Source organism: Gymnodraco acuticeps, unplaced genomic scaffold (genome assembly GCF_902827175.1).
Source record: "Gymnodraco acuticeps unplaced genomic scaffold, fGymAcu1.1, whole genome shotgun sequence".
NCBI lineage: Eukaryota > Metazoa > Chordata > Actinopteri > Perciformes > Bathydraconidae > Gymnodraco > Gymnodraco acuticeps.
The window spans coordinates 3,995,568-4,015,926 of NW_022990125.1; the positions used below are offsets into that span (position 1 = coordinate 3,995,568).

The 20,359-nt window shown below is 40.4% G+C and overlaps 1 protein-coding gene across 3 annotated transcripts in view; it reads left to right on the forward strand.

Moving 5' to 3' along the window:
- Window positions 1–20,113, forward strand: part of LOC117546426 (protein unc-13 homolog B-like) — a 102,368-nt gene extending 82,255 nt beyond the window's left edge. For all 3 annotated transcript variants that reach the window (XM_034216654.1, XM_034216655.1, XM_034216656.1), the window contains 10 exons: window positions 8,501–8,589; window positions 8,707–8,844; window positions 10,184–10,307; window positions 12,263–12,307; window positions 14,064–14,135; window positions 14,414–14,561; window positions 14,729–14,785; window positions 15,230–15,313; window positions 16,795–16,954; window positions 17,048–20,113. In XM_034216654.1, the coding sequence (XP_034072545.1) occupies window positions 8,501–8,589; window positions 8,707–8,844; window positions 10,184–10,307; window positions 12,263–12,307; window positions 14,064–14,135; window positions 14,414–14,561; window positions 14,729–14,785; window positions 15,230–15,313; window positions 16,795–16,954; window positions 17,048–17,330 (1,200 nt within the window). In that variant the 3' untranslated portion in view covers window positions 17,331–20,113. The remainder of the gene's footprint in view (window positions 1–8,500; window positions 8,590–8,706; window positions 8,845–10,183; window positions 10,308–12,262; window positions 12,308–14,063; window positions 14,136–14,413; window positions 14,562–14,728; window positions 14,786–15,229; window positions 15,314–16,794; window positions 16,955–17,047) is intronic.
- The last annotated feature ends 246 nt before the right edge of the window (window positions 20,114–20,359 follow it).

The following is a 20,359-nucleotide window of genomic DNA, read 5'->3' on the forward strand; positions in this document are numbered from 1 at the left end:
TTTCAATCCATGTCTCCCAAGACATTTCTTCCCTCATTTTGCTAAGTTGACACATGGGTTGGATCATGTGTCAAAAGGAGGGATGTTAGAGGCTATCAATCAGGAGTGGTTCACAAGGGGGTTCACAGTAACAGCTCAAAAGCACTGTGAAGCATGCCTAATTTGCATTACGCAAAATTCTGGTAGACCAGTAAAGGTTACAGGACCCGGAGCACATCCACCTCCCACCAGGCCATTTGAGCACCTAATGCTGGATTTCATTGAGCTTAGCCCATCAGAGGGTAAGAAGCACTGTCTGGTGGTGGTTGACATGTGGTCCAAATGGGTTGAAGCTTTCCCAGTAAAAGCACAGACAGCAAATTCTGTGGCAAAGGCACTACTGAGGGAAATCATTCCTCGATGTGGAATACCAGACAAGATTTCTAGTGACAACGGTTCACATTTTGCTAATGAGGCCATTACACAGATAGGAGAATACCTGGGCTTGGATATCAGAAAGCATTGTGCTTACCATCCACAGAGTGGGGGTGCGGTGGAAAGAGAGAACGGCACAATCAAAAACAAGCTAGCAAAATGCTGTGCAGACACAGGTCTGTCATGGACACAGGCTCTGCCCATTGTGCTGATGTACATGCGGACGCGGAAACGAACACGGAGCCAACTCAGCCCATTTGAAATCCTTTTTGGTGCTCCTCCACAGTATTGACTAGGTCTAAGATTTCCGTAACACATCTTATACTTATTTGATAACTACTATATCCCTTGGTTACTTGAACACGCTACAATATTATTAACCAGTGTCCTACTTAGTGCAGAAGTAGACGCCTTAAACGTCCCAGAAATTGGACGTTTTAAAAATTGCTGCATACCCATTACTGCTGATTATTGTAATACAATAGCTGAATCAATGTATGCAAAAAAAAAACAAGGGAACTTGTGTCCTTAACCTCATACGTCACACACACACACACGTCACAACATGCGACTGCTCAAAAATGAAATTATTTCAAACAAAACATGATATTATTCAGATTTGTATTGTAACAATAATTGTATTACATCTATTAAAATATTGATATACGAAATATTTGTATTGGAACAGTTTTAGACGTAGTAATGCTGTAACATATTTCAGCCACTGAAATGCCCCCCCCGCAAAATCCGCCTATGGTTTTCGGGTTGACCAGATCTTATTATTATTATGTCTTCAATGTACTCTCACTGAACTTGGTTTGTCCTCCTGTCTCATATTGGAGTTTTTTTACCCAGTAATTGAATTCATCTCACAGGCAAAACTCCCTTGTCCCACTCACCTCCATAAGCCTATAAAGCTGTTTGACTATGCTCAAGACTTGCAGTTTACATAAGGACAGCTGCGTACTTTACATTTTTGGAAACAGACCAAGAAGGGGGCGTGTCCAGGCTTTCACTTCAATCAACATTTCTCAATTAGATTGAGAGATACTAAAACACTGTCACCTCAAAGTCATTTAGTCCCATTATATGTTGTGGCACTTTGCCCAAAGTCCTCTATCTAATAACACAGTAGAACAGTTATCGATGGCACACTTTCTACAAAGACACTTTGGGATGTCTTATCTGGCAACGTCTAGCCACTTGGCTTTGTAACATGTGGTGCATACTTGAGGTACAGCGTACTAATGAGCGCCAGGTTGTATATCACTGGTTTATGGAACGTCTGGTACCAAGTCCTCAAGGCCATTTTATCCTTCAAACTGAAAACTGCAACCACTTAAAGCTGCATGTGGACCGTATATAAATTAATTATAAAATGCTCCAAATTTGACTACAAAGTCCCCTGGATGACAGTAACTTCTAACTATTATACTGTGCTAGCACTTTAACAACAAATGTGAATATAATAATGTAAATGTTTCATGTAAAAAATGGGAGGTTCCCTTGTATTACAGGTCCAAAGAACTTGCGTGAAAGCATAGTGTGAAATAAATCGCTGAACATGTGTTATTCTGCTTGATTAGACATGAGTTTAGCCTACAAATCTTATTTTAAAATATGTTTTACCTATTTGATTGCATAAATTATTGCAATGCATCGAAATGTTAGATAGTTTTAGAGCCCAGTGTGCTCTGATTGGTTAACTGTCCGGCTGTGTTGAGATTGGTCAACCGCTTAGGGATGTCCCGCCCCTTTGCCAATCACGTACAATGTGTTGGAGCGCTAGCCAATAGAAGTGCAAGTGTTACATTGCGATTTCACTGTTACAGAAGTAAACAACGGAGTCCAATGGAGGCTTTTCAGGCCAAAAAAGAAAAGAAGCACAATAGGACCTCTTTAACCCTTGTGTTGTGTTCACATTTAGCACCCTTTGGTAATGTTCGGGTCAAATTGACCCGGGACATATTTCAGGGTTTAAAAAAAATACAGAACTAAATTCAACATGCACAATTCCTTATATATTTTGTCTTTAACTCATTCCCCAACAATATAAATGAAATATATGATTAGTTTTTGAAAATACTCTTTGCTAGATCAAATGTAACAATGGAAGTGTCCATCGTTTTTTGTGATAAAAATGTAATTTATGTTTAAAAAATATATACTGTAATAAAAACTAGGTTTCATTTTGCTCATGCTTTTCTAGGACTAATGTAAATGAAACATTTTTTCATTAATGTTTATTATTTGTAATCTGTCATATAATAATCAAAGCCCTGAAGGAAATAAAGCAATTTAGCAGCTATTGGAACACAAGAACCACACAGCCAAAAGTATTTGGCTGTGAAATATAGAGAGAATGAAACATCCATATAAATGACATAGAACAGATATAAACACAAAGCAAATAAAAACAATTAACAGTCACTATTCATAAAATACAGTATATCCAAAAAATATATTGATGAAGTGACGCTGCAGAACATCATGTGAGTCAATGGGCAAGTCCGTTTAGGAAACACATGATGTACAGAACTTCTTCGTGGGTATAGCACAGATGTACTTGTTGCATGTAGTCTGTGTCTTGGAGTCCTTTGAGGGTCCACAGACCTCACAGCTGGCTGTGGGGGTCTTCCAGAAGCTGACTGTGGGGGTCTTCTTGCTGCTGGCTGTGGGGGTCCTTCAGCGGCTGGCTGTGGGGGTCTTCCAGCAGCTGGCTCTGAGTCAAGTTCATCTTCCAATTTGCTGTCAAATTCTGAGTTTACCACATTATCCTGATCTTCAGAAATGTCTTCCTGTCCCACTTCACCGTGTTCCTCTAATGCATTCCACTCACTCTCATCCATTATTAGCTCCAAGGCTCTGAGCAGAATATCTTTTGGCCATTTTGTTGGTAGATAATTGTAGTTCTGCACTACACTGTTACTACACTGAGGTTATGTCTCTGTTTAGTCCCTCCTCCGGCGTGCAGGTGCGAGGGGGGACAGTGCGAGAAAATGTAAAATGTTTATACATTTCTGGAAGATCTAAAATGTTTATAATGTTCTAGGATAGTTTTGTGTACACACTACAAAGGGTAAAGATCAAGGGAAAACAGGATCAAACAGGTTCTCTATGCATACAATTGTGTGTGTGTGTGTGTGTGTGTGTGTGTGTGTGTGTGTGTGTGTGTGTGTGTGTGTGTGTGTGTGTGTGTGTGTGTGTGTGGTGTGTGTGTGTGTGTGTGTGTGTGTGTGTGTGTGTGTGTGTGTGTGTGTGTGTGTGTGTGTGTGTGTGTGTGTGTGTGTGTGTGTGTGTGTGTGTGTGTGTGTGTGTGTGTGTGTGTGTGTGTGTGTGTGTGTGTGTGTGTGTGTGTGTGTGTGTGTGTGTGTGTGTGTGTGTGTGTGTGTGTGTGTGTGTGTGTGTGTGTGTGTGTGTGTAAACCTCTTATGAAGGACATAAATGCGGGTGGGCATTTTTTCATAAGTGGAAAAAAATAAAAACAATTCCACATGTCCTTCACAATAAATAAGCCCCGGCCATTGAGTTTCAGGTTGAACGAAAATATCCTTATTTTATTTTTTTATTCATTGAAAATGGAAATCGGGTCAATTTGACCCGAACACCACACAAGGGTTAAGCATTAATCAGCACTTTGCTTAATTGGCCTTAAGATGTTACCTAATTCCTTTGTATTTACTGGCATTAACATGAGTCTGAATCAAACTATTCCAAACCCACCAAGACAAGTAGATCACACTGTAACATTGGCTGGTAGAATGGCAAAACAAATTGGCAAATCTGTACTTAAAAGTTTCCTTGTCCAAAAAACATTTCTTGGACCAACAAGGCTCACAACACAATCCAGTCATTACAATGGCACCACAAAGGAAGAAGTGCCAGCAATGTATTTCAGCCCTGGATTATCTTTGCTTCCAATGCAGTCAGGTAAAACTGAGCAGGACATTTGATTCCCTGCCAGATCACCTGATCTGAGTCTGACTCTTAGCTTAAAGGTAACTGTAATTTGGACAGTTCCTTTGACTTTACTAGTCAAATTTGCCAAGAAACCTGCATTAAATGTCAGTTCAGCATTACTGATTTTAGTTATTTTGACACCAGAACATCTTTACTTTGTTTGCCGTGTACACATCTCAGAAAAATAGGCACCTTTTGGTCCTGAAAATGCCTACCGAGAAAAGAAAACTCTTTAAACTCATTTAAATCTCTTCCTAAGCAACTTTCTCCTTATTTCTACTTCCAACATCAACCTCACGCTGCTTCCCACCAGGTTGATTCTACATTATTATTCACCAATTTCAGCTTTCTTTCTGTTAACAGGGGAAGGGTGGCGGCCTCCTGCTGTCAAATTATTTTCACTGAATGTAAAAAATAGATTTGTATTCCAAACGTATCTTGTGGTATACTTTTAGCTTCAGGAAATGCTGTTTATCGCTTGTAGCGCTCATTCACACACTGTTGAATGGGTTTGAAGTATTTGAATGAGCCTCTTTATACTTACTGTAAAAACTCTCCCCAGCTGAAATCTTACTCAGATCTTTTGCATTTCTTTCCTGTTTACCATTCTGTATCCATGGCACACGCTCACTATACACCCATACTGTAGAGCACCATGTGTATCTCTGACTCACTGTAGTAACAAAGTTCACCCACTGAGAAATTAATGTGGAGTTACACACGCTTACTCATCTCGGCTGCACAAATGTAATGTGCTATGTTTGCCTATTCAAACACCATCCAAATGTGCTTCATACACATTCATTTTGCTGCAAATTAAAGCTCAAACATTCACAAATAGCACTAAAGAGTTGCTGATATTAACTTGTGAACATAAGATGTTCGAACATTTTCAGATCCCAGTCCCGAGCTAGAGTTCACAAACAAGCAACTAACTTTTGCTAATGCTGACTGTAAATAACAAAACTCTAAATGGTGCTGTACTTGCATCACCTAAGACCATAAACAGAGCCTGATGTCTCATGATGGTGAGGTTGGACAGTAACGTCCTAATGTCCCGTAGATAAATTGGTGTCATATTCTAGCTGCAAATCAGAGCCTTACTGATCAATGTTTCAGTTTTAAAGGGGCTAATTTTCCGGTTTCATATTTGTATTTTGTTCTACTGAGGCATGTTTACATGCTGTAATTTTCAAAAAGGTCTTTATTTATCTCATTCTGCCTAGCCCAGTCTGCTCTGATTGGTTAGCTGGCCGACTCTGTAGTGATTTCTCATCCGCTTGTTACCCGCCCCTTAGCCTATCATGTACAATCGCGAGTGTTACATATTGATGTCACTATTTTATATAAGTAAACAAAGGAGTTCAATGGAGGTGTTTCATAGTGTGTATGGAGAGAAACACCCTCTGGAGGCAACTTTGGTATTTATGATATGGCAGCCCATTAACATGCACAAAAACCTATATAACACACTACAGGAAAGGGAACAACCCCAAAAGCATGATAGGGCCCCTTTAACCAGACACATCAGCAGAGTGTCACACCTGCTGCTCAAACCTGCATGAAATGTACACAGATTTACTTATTCTACACCCATCTGCTTGTGCAAAAACAGACCATATATTGTAAGAAATATTCCTTTAGTGGAACTTGTTTCCCCAACTGCATGTACAGTGCATCCGGAAAGTATTCATACCCCTTCACTTTTTTCAAATGTAGTTATGTCAGCCTTATTTCAAAATGAATTAAATTATTTTTTTCCTCAACATTCCACACTCAATACCCCATAATGACAAATAGAAAACGTTTTTAAAGAATTTTTCGCAAATGTGTTAAAAATAATAAAATGAAATATCACATGCACATAAGTATTCACCCCCTTTGCTATGAAAATTGAGCTCAGGCGCATCCCGTTTCCACTGATCATCCTTGAGATGTTTCTATAACTTGACTGGAGTCCACCTGTGGTAAGTTCAATTGATTAGACATGACTTGGAAAATAACACACCTGTCTATATGAGGTCCCACAGTTGACAGTGCATATCAGAGCACAAACCAAGTCATGAGGTCCAAGGAATTGACTATAGACCTCAGAGACAGGATTGTATCAAGGCACAGATCTGGGGAAGGGTACAGAAAAATGTCTGCAGCATTGAACGTCCCAACGAGCACAGTGGTCTCCATCATTTGCAAATGGAAGATGTTTGAAACCATCAGGGCTCTTCCTAGAGCTGGCTGCCCAAACCAAACTGAGCAATGGGGGAGAAGGGCCTTAGTCAGAGAGGTGACCAAGAACCCGATGGTCACTCTGACAGAGCTCCAGTGTTCCTCTGTGGAGATGGGAGAACCTTCCAGAAGGACAACCATCTGTGCAGCACTCCACCAATCAGGCCTTATGGTAGAGTGGCCAGAAGGAAGCCACTCCTCAGCAAAAGGCACATGAAAGCCCCCATGGAGCATCTAGAGGACTCTCAGACCATGAGAAACCAAATGGTCTGGTCTGATGAAACCAAATTTGGCCTGAATGCCAAGCATCATGTCTGGAGGAACCCAGGCACCGCTCATCACCTGGCTAACACCATCCCTACAGTGAAGCATGGTGGTGGCAGCTTCATGCTGTGGGATGTTTTTCAGCGGCAGGAACTGGGAGACTAGTCAGGATCAAGGGAACGATGAATGCAGCAATGTACAGGGAGATCCTTGATGAAAACCTGCTCCAGAGCGCTCTGGACCTCAGACTGGGGCGAAGGTTTCAACAGGACAATGACCCTAAGCACACCGCCACGATAACAAAGGAGTGGCTTCAGGACAAGTCTGTGAATGTCCTTGAGTGGCCCAGCCAGAGCTCAGACTTGAACCAGATTGAACATCTCTGGAGAGACCTGAAAATGGCTGTGCACCGACGCTCCCCATCCAAGCTGATGGAGCTTGAGACAATCTGCAAAGAAGAATGGGAGAAACTGCCCAAAGAAAGGTGTGCTAAGCTTGTAGCATCATACTCAAGAAGACTTGAGGCTGTAATGGCTGCCAAAGGTGCTTCAACAAAGTATTGAGTAAAGGGTGTGAATACTTATGCACATGTGATATTTGAGTGTTTTATTTTTAATTCATTTGCGAAAATTATTTTAAAACGTTTTTCACTTTGTCATTATGGGGCATTGTGTGTAGAATGTTGAGAAAACAAATGAATGTAATCCAAATTGAAATAAGGCTGTAACATAACAAAATGTGGAAAAAGTGAAGGGGTATGAATACTTTCCAGATGCACTTAGTTAGGGAGGGAGAATGGTCACTTTCAACAGTGATCTGCCAGTACAGTGTTGTGTAATGCAAGGCAAGTTTATATACAGAGTACATTTCAACACAAGGCAATTCAAACTGCTTTACAAAAATAAAAACATTAGCAGCAGAAACACATATTTAAATAATATTTAAAATACATTTAAAAACAGTCATTAAATAGGCTAGGTCCACAAGCGGAGGACCTTGGTTCGAAACTGGCTCGGGACTATTTCCCTCATGTCATCCCCTCTGTCACGCATTTCAACTCTGTCTCTACAAGAAAGGCACAAGTTGCCCAAAAAACATTTTTAAAAATAAATAAGGCCAAACAAGCTTAAAAATAATCAAACAAAAGAAAAGTCTTCAGCCTAGTTTTAAGTAGTGAGACTTGCGTTGGACATGGATGCACAGATATTTGGAGCATAATAACTCAATGCTGCCTGGGTTAGGGTTAGTGTTTAGTTTGGACACTGGGACAACCTGTCCCAGAAAACCTGAGACAGAACACTGAAACAGTTATATCCATTCAAGGGGGTCATGTAGTGCCCATTTACTGACCCATACTTGCATTTTGGTCTAATATTAGTTTAATATTAAAGTGTACATGCATTAACATTATGTTTATCATTCTCTTTGCTGAATGCACCTATATTCACCCTCTGTGTGTCTTCTTTAGCCCCTCTCTGATTGGCCTCCCAAGAGAAATTGCAAAGGACTAGAACTGTATGCATTAACTGCTGTTGACATGTAGCTTTCTATTTCAGGCTGTAAATAATTGATTGTAAAGAATTGAAATAACCTTGTTATCACTTTTTCCTCCTGTTCCGTTATGTGTGTGTTGCAGCTGGATACCGAGGCAGCCGACATCCTGAATGACCTGCAGGTGAAGCTAAACACCTTCCTGGACAACTTCAGCATGGGATTTGCCAAGAGGTAACACACACGCTCACACACGCTCACACACACACACAGACCTGTATGCATGTCTGAGGAACAAGCCTCTATCAGGCCTGCAGAAGTGTTCTCGTCTAAGTTTGTCTCTCCCTCCAGTTTCCAGGCTCGTATTAACGGCTGCATGCGTCAGATGGCTGAGCTCCTCTACCAGATCAAAGGCCCCCCCAACCACAACACTGCAGAGGCAGACGCTGACAATATGCTGAGGCCCCTCATGGAGTTCCTGGATGGGAAGTAAGTGAGAGTGTGACACACACAGTGACTCCAGTTGGATGCTGCTAGAAGAAGCTATACCCAGGATCGGATCTCTACTATACTTGGTTTGTTAAAGCACCAATGAGAGGTTCACTTTCCTTAGAACCTCTAACTAGAACAAACTCAATCAAGGAGGTGATCTGACCCAATGTTTTTCTGCAATGGAGGGGGGTTTTTTTTGGGTTTGATAAATGGACTGCATTCATATGGCGCTTTATCAAGTCTTTACGACCACTGAAAGCGCTTTAAATATATAGGATGGCTCCCTTTATAAATAAAGGAGGCCATCATTCGCCCAATCACACCCATTCACACAGTCAGCCATCAGGAGCCACTTGGTTAACTATTTTGCCCAAGGATACACCGACATGTTAGATTTGAACCCAAGGTGAAGGCATTTATATAGCACTCTCAGCCGTAGTCATGGGGAAAGAAAATTAAAAAATGAAAGCAACTTCGTATCACGGGGCATTAACGGTTTGCTTTTGTATTCATCACTTATGGAAACAACCTTGGTGAAGGTTTTTATATTATTGTCTAGGAAACTAGGAAATGGTTGCAAACGTTCATAATCTACTGAGGCTCTTTTTAAACGTACGCGTCTCTATTTGTCATGAATTGTTAATACGAGGTTGATATGTGTATCTTATTATGTTTTGAACGCCAAGTGTTGTTTTGTGCACCTTACACACTTAATGCCTAGTAAAACTTAAGTGTTTTGTGTAAAGATAACCATATTATTGTTCTCACTGTCAATGTAACTGTTGGCAGAGTTAGTCTGTTTAATAAGTGTAAGTGTTTGTCAGTATATTTGAAATTACTAGGTAAGCTTCGTTAGCTAGCTAGCTTACAGCAGATCTGCAATAATATGGTAAGGAATCATGCGATAACATTGTTAAAATACAGTAAGCCGATTAAAACGTACATTTTAGGTAACTTTCCAGTGACAGTTGGCTAACTTTATAATCCCCTACAAGCACTCCTGTCCCTGCGGTGTGAGTCACATTTTAGTGTCCCCGTTTCCTTTGCGTTTTGTTATGAGAAAAAACGACTGGTATTCTGATGATATAGTGTTAATATCTCTGATAACAACTCAGACAACACTGCACCAACCTGGCGTAAACAAAGTGGTTGAGAGGAGTGCTCATAGTGCTCCTGAGATGTGTTTGAATGTTTCTCTCCTTGTATCTTTGTCCTAATATTTGTCCTCGTCTATGCTGAAAATGGAGCTATTGTGAAGCAAGATACATTTCAGACTTGATCTCGTACTTCATGAAGACTGTAGTTTTAGCTCACATGTTGTGTTTTTTGTGTCCAGTCTCAGTATCTTTGCTGACGTCTGTGAGAAGACAGTGTTGAAGAGGATCCTGAAGGATCTGTGGAAGATCGTCCTGAGCAGCCTGGAGAAGACCATCGTCCTGCCGCAGAGCAACGACAGTCTGGTAAGAACAGTCTTAACCTCAACCGGCACAACTACATCCCGCCTAAAGCCCCTGTCACACTGTCCCGAAATTGACACCCGATGGACACACGATAAAGGAAATGTTCAAATTCGGCTGTGATCGTAGCAACATCGGGCCATTCGTGAGGGCATCTAAGCCATCGTATGATCGCTGGTGGAGTTTCTCAGGCTCCGGCAGCAACTTCGTGAGCGGCAACTTCGTAAGGCACTCGTGAGGGCATCTTGTCAAGTCGTGTCATCTTCGTGTTATCATCGGTGCATTCGCCCTCACTCTGATCGGGGCGAATGCCCGATGGCACCGATGATAACAAGATGCCCTAACGATGGCCTTACGCAGGGCAAAATTGACACACGAATTCAACACGAAAATGAACCTTTGCAAGGTCCTTCGGCTATTTTTTGGCATGCCAAAGATTTTGCCTGAAGATATCAGTACTGTATCATAGTACTTTAACATAATTGTTTGTGTTACTTTCGTTGCAGTTGTATGTCTTAAATGTAATGTAAATGTTGCCTTCGTGTGTGGTTCGGAGCCATCTTCGTGCGAAATTCACAATTCAATATTCGTGTGTCCATCGGGTGTACATTTCGGGACAGTGTGACAGGGGCTTTACCCACACCATTAACTAAACTCACTCTCACCATAAACAAGAGTACTGCACTCTTATAACATTATCAGACTCACTAAAGGCAGGTTAAAGAAAGGAAGATGGATCAGAATCAATAAAGTCGAATTAGAGGTGTCATCTTTTTAATTCCGCACGTTTTTCTTACTCGTCAAAACCTGTCCTCTGCTGCAAAAATCTCAGTCAAATCTGGCCCTTACAAAGCTAGAAGAAAAAGAACATTAACACAAGATAATGGAAAAAACTGTTTTATGATGAGTAATCAATATGCCTCATTTATTTTCTTCTGTCAAATGTATTGACAGTCATCACGATTCCAGCTTCACATTCTAATTGTTTTATTCAGAGGGCAGAGAGGGAGATTTTCAAAGACAATATTTGGGGGTGTACTTGCCCATTCTTTACAAATCACATAGACTAGCTTATTCTATTGTAGCCAACCCTTTTAGTAAATGAGGTTGTTTTGCTGCATTAATTTCCTTTGTTGTTATGTTTTTGCTCCTGTGGTAATGGAGCAGCAGACTGGGGCTGTATTGAAAAAAAATATTCTAATTACAGTTTCTGAAAACCAGCTGCCAAACTCTTTATAAAGCACAGATTTACCTAAAACAGGGTTCCTGCAAGGTGGATTTCAGACTGTTTTAGATCACATATAATATATAGGAATAATCATATATTTGCGGTAATTCGGGCAGAAGTATTAAAGAGGCCCTATTATGCTCATTTCCTGATTGGTATTTGTATTGTGTGCCTCTACTGTGACATGTGTACATGCTTTAATGTTCAAAAAGCAAGCAAAGAATACATTTTGACGGCTAGAAGGGGTGTGGGAGGGATTTCAGTGTGAATTTATTTTATGCATGTTTTCCTGTGTAACTATAGCAACACCTGCATTCACATGGTCTTGCATCAACACATGGTTTACTCCTAAGACATAAATATACTTATATTATTAATTATCTTATCAAGTGTATTGTGTCTCCACAAAGCAAAGCTCAGGCATTCATTGTCAGCTACCTGCGCTCACATATAGCAAAAAGCATTTTACTGTCATCAATGGGATCGTCAGAGCACTAAGGAAGGGGGTTGGTCAATCTGCAGATATCAATTGTGATTATGTTGAGCTGTGCTGACACCCAGTGGCGGATGGCAGCAAATTCTCCAGTTTGATTTCTTCTGTGAACACGTTGATCGTGTTGAATCCGAGCAGTTTTTCTTCTGTAGAGAGAAATGTGACAAACAATGAAGCATGAATGATTGGAAGCAGTCTCAAGGTGATCTTGATTTACCGTCTTTGTTCTCTCTCCAGGGTGCCCAGCTCCTCACAGCAGCTAAAGGACTGTCCAGTCTCAAGGTAACACATGCAGTAAAAAAAGAATTGCCACTTGTAGCCTTCTGAAGACACATAAGAAGGATTCAATTGTATTTATGTATTTGAGTTTGTTTGTTTGTTTGTAGCCTTTATTTAACCAGGTGAAGCCCCTTGAGATGAAAAGATCTCTTTTTCAAGGGTGACCTGCAGGACATTAGTTACACATGTAACATAAAAACAACAGAACAACAATAAGGATGACATACAACATAATGTGCAGGGTACAGTTTACAAACTCTATTTACAGAGACAGGTACCATGAGCATCAAACAGCATGTCACCCAGCCGAGTTTTAAAATGATGCAGGGGAACCAAAGTGCTCAGTTTTAAACATGTTTGCAGACTGTTCCAATTTAGTGGAGCTGCACAACTAAAAGCTTTCTTCCCTAAGACAGTCCTAGCACTTGGCACATTTAATAAAACAACATCATGAGATCTCAGGCAATACGTACTTTCAATTCGTCGAGAGATCAGAGAGCAGATATAAAAAGGTAGTTTACCCAACATGGCTTTGTAAATGAACATGTACCAATGACTGAGCCTCCGTACAGTTAGTGAAGGCAGACCTGCCTTGGCATACAGGGTACAGGGATGAGTAAGTGCTTTACAGTTAGTAACAAATCTCAGGGCACTGTGATAGGCGGCATCTAACTTGTTCAGGCAATAGGCAGGTGCATTCATATAGATCAGATCACCATAGTCCAGCACAGGTCAAAAGGTCACAGTGACTAGCCTTTTCCTGGCTTCAAAAGAGAAACAGGACTTGTTTCTGAAAAAGAAACCTAGTCTAACTCTCAGCTTTTTAAGCAGGTTATTGACATGAAGTTTAAAAGTAAGACAATCATCAAGCCAGATACCCAAGTATTTATAACTGGTAACCACTTCAAGTACTTGTCCTTGCATAGTAACAATATCCAAAACAGGCTCTGGTGTCTTTTTAGCTTTTGAAAATAGTATTACCTTGGTTTTATCAACATTTAAAAGAAGCTTAAGCTCAGCGAGCTGAGTCTGAATAATGTTAAAAACAGCCTGTAATTTAACACCAGCCTCCTGAATGGAGGGACCTGCACAATACATCACGGTATCATCAGCATACAAATGTAAAGTAGCTTCATTCACATTTTCACCTAAACTGTTGATATATATAGAGAATAAAAGTGGACCTAAAACAGAACCTTGAGGAACACCATTAGCAATGTTTAACCACTCAGAAGACAGCCCATCAAAGTGAACACATTGGGACCTTTCAGAGAGGTAGTTCACAAACCACCCCACTGCATGGCTGGATATGCCAATACTGAGTAGCCTCTGCTTTAAGATGCGATGATCGACGGTATCAAACGCTTTGGAAAGGTCAATAAATAGAGCTGCACAACTCTGCTTATTATCCAAAATACTAGTAATGTCATTCACCACTTTCATTGTCGCAGTGATGGTGCTATGTTGCTTTCTGAATCCTGACTGATGTCTAGACAGGATATCATTTATACATAAAAAGTCCTTTACTTGGTCACTCACAAGTCGTTCGAGCACCTTAGCCAGAACTGACAATTTGGAGATTGGCCTAAAGTTATTTAAAATAGTTGCCTCCCCTCCTTTTAGTAAAGGCAAGACATAAGCTGACTTCCATACTTTTGGAATTGTATTTGTGCTGAGGGAGAGGTTAAAAAGAGTAGTAAGAGTGTTGCCCTTAAGGAAAGTGTGTCTAATGTCCGTCTGTGAACTCTGGTTCCTGCAGGGAGGGGGTGAAGCCAAAAGCTTGACGCCCAAACAGTGTATAATCATGGACGCAGGGCTGGAGACCATCAAGGTAAGTGGACATTCAAATGTAAATTCATGAAAAACACAAAAAAAATTCAGCAGCATTTAGACAATTTCGAGACATTTGTACAATTCTTTGGCATTTCTAAACATGCATGATATAGTTAAAAGTTAGAGAGAAACTCCCTAAAGACTTTTTGTTACATGCACAAAAACCTATATTATACACTACAGGAAAGGGGAAACCCCCCACAAAGTGTATTATCAGTCTTTCAACCTTAAATGTTTACTTTCTCTCCTTCATGCTTCTTGTCTCTTCTCTTACAGCAATACTTCCACGCAGGAGGAAACGGGCTGAAGAAGGCGTTTGTGGAGAAAAGTCCTGAACTAGCTTCACTGCGTTACGCCCTCTCCCTCTACTCCCAGAGCACCGACGCTCTCATCAAGACCTTTGTCACCACACAGCACTCCCAAGGTAACCACACACACACACACACACACACACACACACACACACACACACACACACACACACACACACACACACACACACACACACACACACACATACATGTACAGTCTACAGGATTTGGGGTTGGTAAAGAGTGTTCTTAACATTTCTGCTCTCTCCTGTCCTCACAGTGCATTATGGGATGGGCATCAGGATCACTGGAAATGAGAAGATCCGACCTGATAGGGGTAAGTCCACTGCTCTCTGCATCAGTCTGAAATCAAGGCTCTATAATCATAACCATATTCTTTTGAGATAAATACACCTCGGTGAAATCTGGAGAAACACCTAAATATTAAAGGTTCATGAAATATAAACTAAAGCTTTCTATATACTTTTTGGACTTGATGTGATGACATGTTTCCTACTTCCAATCTTCTACAGAGCACACGTTTTTTATGCTGTAAATGATCACTTCCTTGTGAAGTGTATGTCACATTTCAAATTAGCGTCATGATGCTCTATTATAGCAAAAGGTATTTTAGCAACTTTTACGAAAGCTGAAATATAATATTATTATATATACATTTTAAATAACAGAGTGACTCAATGCAGCAGCACTGGCATAAATATGAGGATTAAAAGCTGTTGTTAGTCATGTTAATGTTTGTCGTGGTGGTTGTGTTCTGCAGGCTCGGGGATAGAGAAGCCCATTGGAGAGGCCATACTGCAGATCGACATGATGCTCGGAAAAGAACGCAAAATCATTGTCAAAGGTGAGAGTCATCAGATCCAAATGCACGAACAAATACAATTAAACCCTGATGTTTAAACTGCAACCTTAAATATCTAAACTACATACTGTCCCACACCTAATCTCTAATTGTGCCTTTAAAGGACCAAACGGTTTGTTTTGTATGTCTTAAGCCATTAACTTGTAGTTGTTTATACCTTGTATTTCTGGGTTCAAGTGCTTGTCCTTAAAGGGGCCTTACTATTCTAATTTTCAGGTTCATATTTGTAATTTTCTGTAACCTCAAGGTACATTTTTTATAATCAAGGCTGAACTTTGAAGCCAAACAAACATTAAGAGTCATTATTTTTGGCTCAATTCTAGGTTGTATTTCAAAGGATTGGTTATTTGAAAAGACCTTATTTTGCTGTCTAAATCAAAATAAATAGGTCTTAGGTCTTTGCGGGGTAACTTCAATACCCTTTTAAAAATGGACTAAAACAGACTGATTGTCATCAGTAATGCAAGGTGATTGGCTCTTAATAGTTTTATAGGAAACATTCAAAACATGGTCCTTTTAAATAAGGCAGCAATAGAGTGGTGCAGGGATGACCTATTTACCCGGAAATAAACTGCTCATGGCGATTCCCTCGACAAAAAAGCAATGGGATTTCTCCATAGGGTTTTGGAAAATAGCTCGAAATAAGGTCTGTGGAAAACGAACCTGTTTGATAAATGCACGTTTTGTTCAGCCGGATAATATCCACATGTCTACCCTACTTTTATAATTTTCTAATCATAAATCTAATCACCAGAAGCAAAATGCTAACGTTATGCTATAAACGAACTATAGCCGAGTACAGCAGCACGACTTCAACGTCACGCCAACTTAAGATCCATATTCAAAAATACAGATTCAAAATGGTACAAGTTGAAGCGTTTTTTGAACAGTTTGCAAGAGCGCAGGTACTTGCTTTCAAGTAGAACAGGGCAAACAAACTTAGCGGGAGTGTTTTACATGTTCGGTGTATTGACGTACAACGGCCTCGACAGCTTCTGCAGTCCTATTCAGCCACTTGGTAACAACCATCGTTTTCCAGACACGTACACTCTTCAAAAATCACCAGTGGGGTCACTGCTGATGTATTTTATGTCGTAGAACAGAACGTGATCCGTCTCTTAAATGTGTGTCAACAGACCTTATTTCCAGCTATTTTCCAAAATCCTATGGAGAAATCCCATTGGCTCTGAGACGACGGAACCGGTAGTGGTAAAATGCTAACTCACTTCCAGGTTTTAGGACTCGTCACTGCACCACTCTATTGAAAAAATACTTTTACTATATCATTGTCAGGCCCTCTTATCTTTAGAACTGACAAATAGTCATGCAAATGGGGCACATACATACTCAATTGGATCAAAAGAGAATAAAATATATATATTTACACATGCAACCACAAACACTTAATTGTATCATCTGATGGCACCATCATCCTCACTGCCTCTCTTCCTCTGTCCGTCCAGTCATCGCAGTGAATGACATGAAGTGGCAGACATCAGGGATGTTCCGGCCTTTCGTGGACGTCTCCATGGTCGGTCCCTTCCTGGCCGACAAGAAGCGCAAATTCACCACAAAGTCCAAGAACAACAGCTGGTCGGCGAAGTTCAACGAGGCTTTCCAGTTGTGAGTTTTAATTGTGAACTCTTACACCTACAAATAAGCTCAGTGTGTTGTGAGATTTCTGGCCAATTCTCGATTATCCTTTCTGCTCTGTAGTGTCCTGGGTAAGGAGTCCCCGGACTGCTATGAGCTCCAGGTGACGGTGAAGGACTACTGTTTCGGCCGGGCGGACCGGGTGGTGGGCATGGCCGTGATCCAGCTCCGGGACATCGCTGACCGCAAGAGCTGCGTCTGCTGGTGTCCGATCGGCCCGCGCGTCCAAACTGACGAAACGGGCCTGACGGTGATGCGCATCTTGTCCCAGCGGGCTGCGGACGAAGTGGCCAAAGAGTTCGTCAAGCTGAAATCTGAAACTCGTCCTGTGGAGGAGGGCAGATGAGCGGAGATGCTGACTGAAGAACAAAGAAATTGTGAAAATGTGAAACTGACATGGAGCATGGTCAGGGTGTAGAGTCAGGGCTATGTGGTTCTGTATGTTGTTTATGAGCACTTTTCATATATCATCCTCAGCAAACACAGACCATTAGAGCCTCTGACATGGAGGAGATCCTCAAAAGACAGAAGTAAGTCGACAATTTGTCATAGCTATGGTGACAAGGAAATGTATTTAATTCAAAGGGCACATTTTGGGAAAGAGATGCTTTCTCACAATGTTGAAAAAGAAGAACACAATCAGCACCAATCTTCTAATCCTGATGAAGGACTATTTTGTATGCCTGTAGCAAACTAAACCCATCATCTGTTGGTGATCCGAGATGCTTATCCATAGTCTTTACCAAACAAAGTACATTGTCTCCGTCTATCTGACTCTATCTGAGTGGACTTAGACAACAAAAACTCTACTCTGGCATTTTAGCCCAGACCTGCCTACCATTTATTTTTGATAGGTTGTTATGCCCTGAAGACGAATGCATATCAGCTCATATTAAGCTTTATGTCAAGATTCACATAATCTTACATAACAACAAAATGCCCTGGAAACGCAATTACCAGTAACTATGGTTACTAGATGGAGACTTGAGGAGCCACTGGCTGAGTTTCTCTGAGCAGCAATAGCCTTAAAGGGTTTGAAAAGTCCAGGGCTATGTCCAAGGCGGCCCTCTTGCATTGTTTCTTATCCATTTTGGCCTGTTATGCAGATGTGCTGTTTTACTGAGTCCAAAGGGGGAAGGTAAACATATGTGATTGGGTCAGCCCAGTGTCAATTGGATAAAAAACAAACGATGGGCCGCCTTACCTGTTTTATGGGGCCGGTCAGGGAGAAAAAAAAAGAAAAGATGGTTGTGTTGGCCAAAATAGCAAGGCGACCAGCAGGAAAATGTTCGCTATTCCACATGGCCAGTCAACCCCTGCCTAAAACTGCATGGACCTGAGTCGTTACTTCTGAGAGCTCATAAGGACTAATGTTTAACGTTCATAAATCATTTATGACATGAGAGGAAAGTGAGTTGGAGGAAGTAATCCCAGATTGTGGTATTGGTGACTCCTGACAGTCGGACACTGCTTAATCTGGTAGCCACTGTTTTCCCCCAAAAAAGTGAAATTGAATGAACAAATGTCTGTGCTTAGCGTGAGCTCAACAATAGAGCCAAATAAAACACAAAACAGGATCGTGTTTTACTCGATTTTGATGATAAAATCAACTTTCACACACATTGAATGCATCACGAGTCCTCATCACATCCTCTTATCCAGGCAAATTGGCACTTGTAGCAACACATTTACGTTACAGAAATAAAGATATTCAGGATACGTCAATCCAGAGAGTGCATGTTATTAAATTGCAGCGTTTCTGGAGAGTTGATGCGAAGCTTCGCTAGAAAATACCCTCAGACAGTCATATTTTTCATGTAGTTGAACCAGGAAGAAGTCTGTCAAGATGCATGTGAAATATTTTACCAGAAGGAAAATCGAAAAACTGAAATACTGAGATGAAATCATTTGAAATACATAGCCTTAAAAAATGAAATCCTGCAAACTATCGTAGCTAGCTCAGTGTACATCGTGCTCAGACTTTAGTGACGGTGTGTAGGATTTGAATTGAGTGTTGCAGATTGCAACCAACTAAATACCCTTTGGCTCAGCCCACTTTTGAACCAAACATGAATGGATACAACATTGACTTGTGAAGTTAAAAAACTAGATTTTCTATGAAAGCGAAGAACTATAGTAGAGTTGTTTAAAATATTTGACAGACCTCTGTGGCCAGCTGAACATACAGTAGTTCAGCTGAGAAGAAATGCAGTCATAAGTTTTGAATTGAGCTCTTCTCTGTTTTTGCCATGTGTCAAACTGTGACTTTAGACTCTGTTTACCTGCAACCTGCTCTTATTGTAAAAAACTAACAAAACTTGACCTGATTTCAGGGGTTAGATAATGTGAACACATGTTATGGAGGGACAGAAATGGACCTCTAAGAATGTAATATTAGTCTGTATTTGCCATTTTGAATTGGATGAGAACTCACAGTAAGTCGTACAGCCTTGCCATGCATGCACATACTTTACCAATCATATGTTTGTGGATATTTGATTGGTGTTATTGCATTAAACACACTACAAACTTAGATCTGGATGGAAAAAACATGCAGGCAGGTTGTTAAATTGACTGAAGACTAACTAGGTTTGATCCACACTCTTGTATGTTTACTACGTGCCAAGGAACGCAAGTGTTCAGCCATGTTCAGCAAGCTCTCATCAATATTTTGTTTGCAGACAGAAGTGGCCATTGTAGATATGCCAATGCTTACTGCACGATTGCCCAAAGTAGCTGCACTTTGGCTCCAAACTTAAGAAGATCTGTTTGGTCATTTAGATAAATGAAATAGAAATGAGTTTTGTCACGGATTCTGCCGTATTAAACTGAACCAACATATTTCTGTGTAAGCTATTGTTATTTTACAATGGCCACAGCTGTAGGGACTGAACTCTTGCACTCTGTTCAAAAACGAACTGTAAATTTGTAAAAAAATAAATTAAAAAAGCCTACAACCAGAGCATGTATTTATTGTATACAAAGTCACCTAGAATTGTGATCTTTTTCCTGTATGTACTGTGAAATATGAAGAACGATCAACTGTATTTAAAGTAGTTATCATTACTCTAATGTGACATATGTTGAATATACTTATAACAATATTTTGTACATAAAATATTTATGAATCAATGCAGTTGGTCCTGTCCTTTGTTCACTAAAATACAATATGTTCCCATAAGTCTCAGATCTGGATATATCAATCGCTCACCAGTGTATCTTTTTATTAACATAACAGATCAAAAGTAAAAAAGACAGACCCCCAAATGTATTGGCCTACACCTAAAAAACACAAGTATTTGTGCTTCACAAATCTTTTTAAAAGAATAATATAATAATTGTATACCACTAAAGGTTAAAATAAGGGGGGAAATG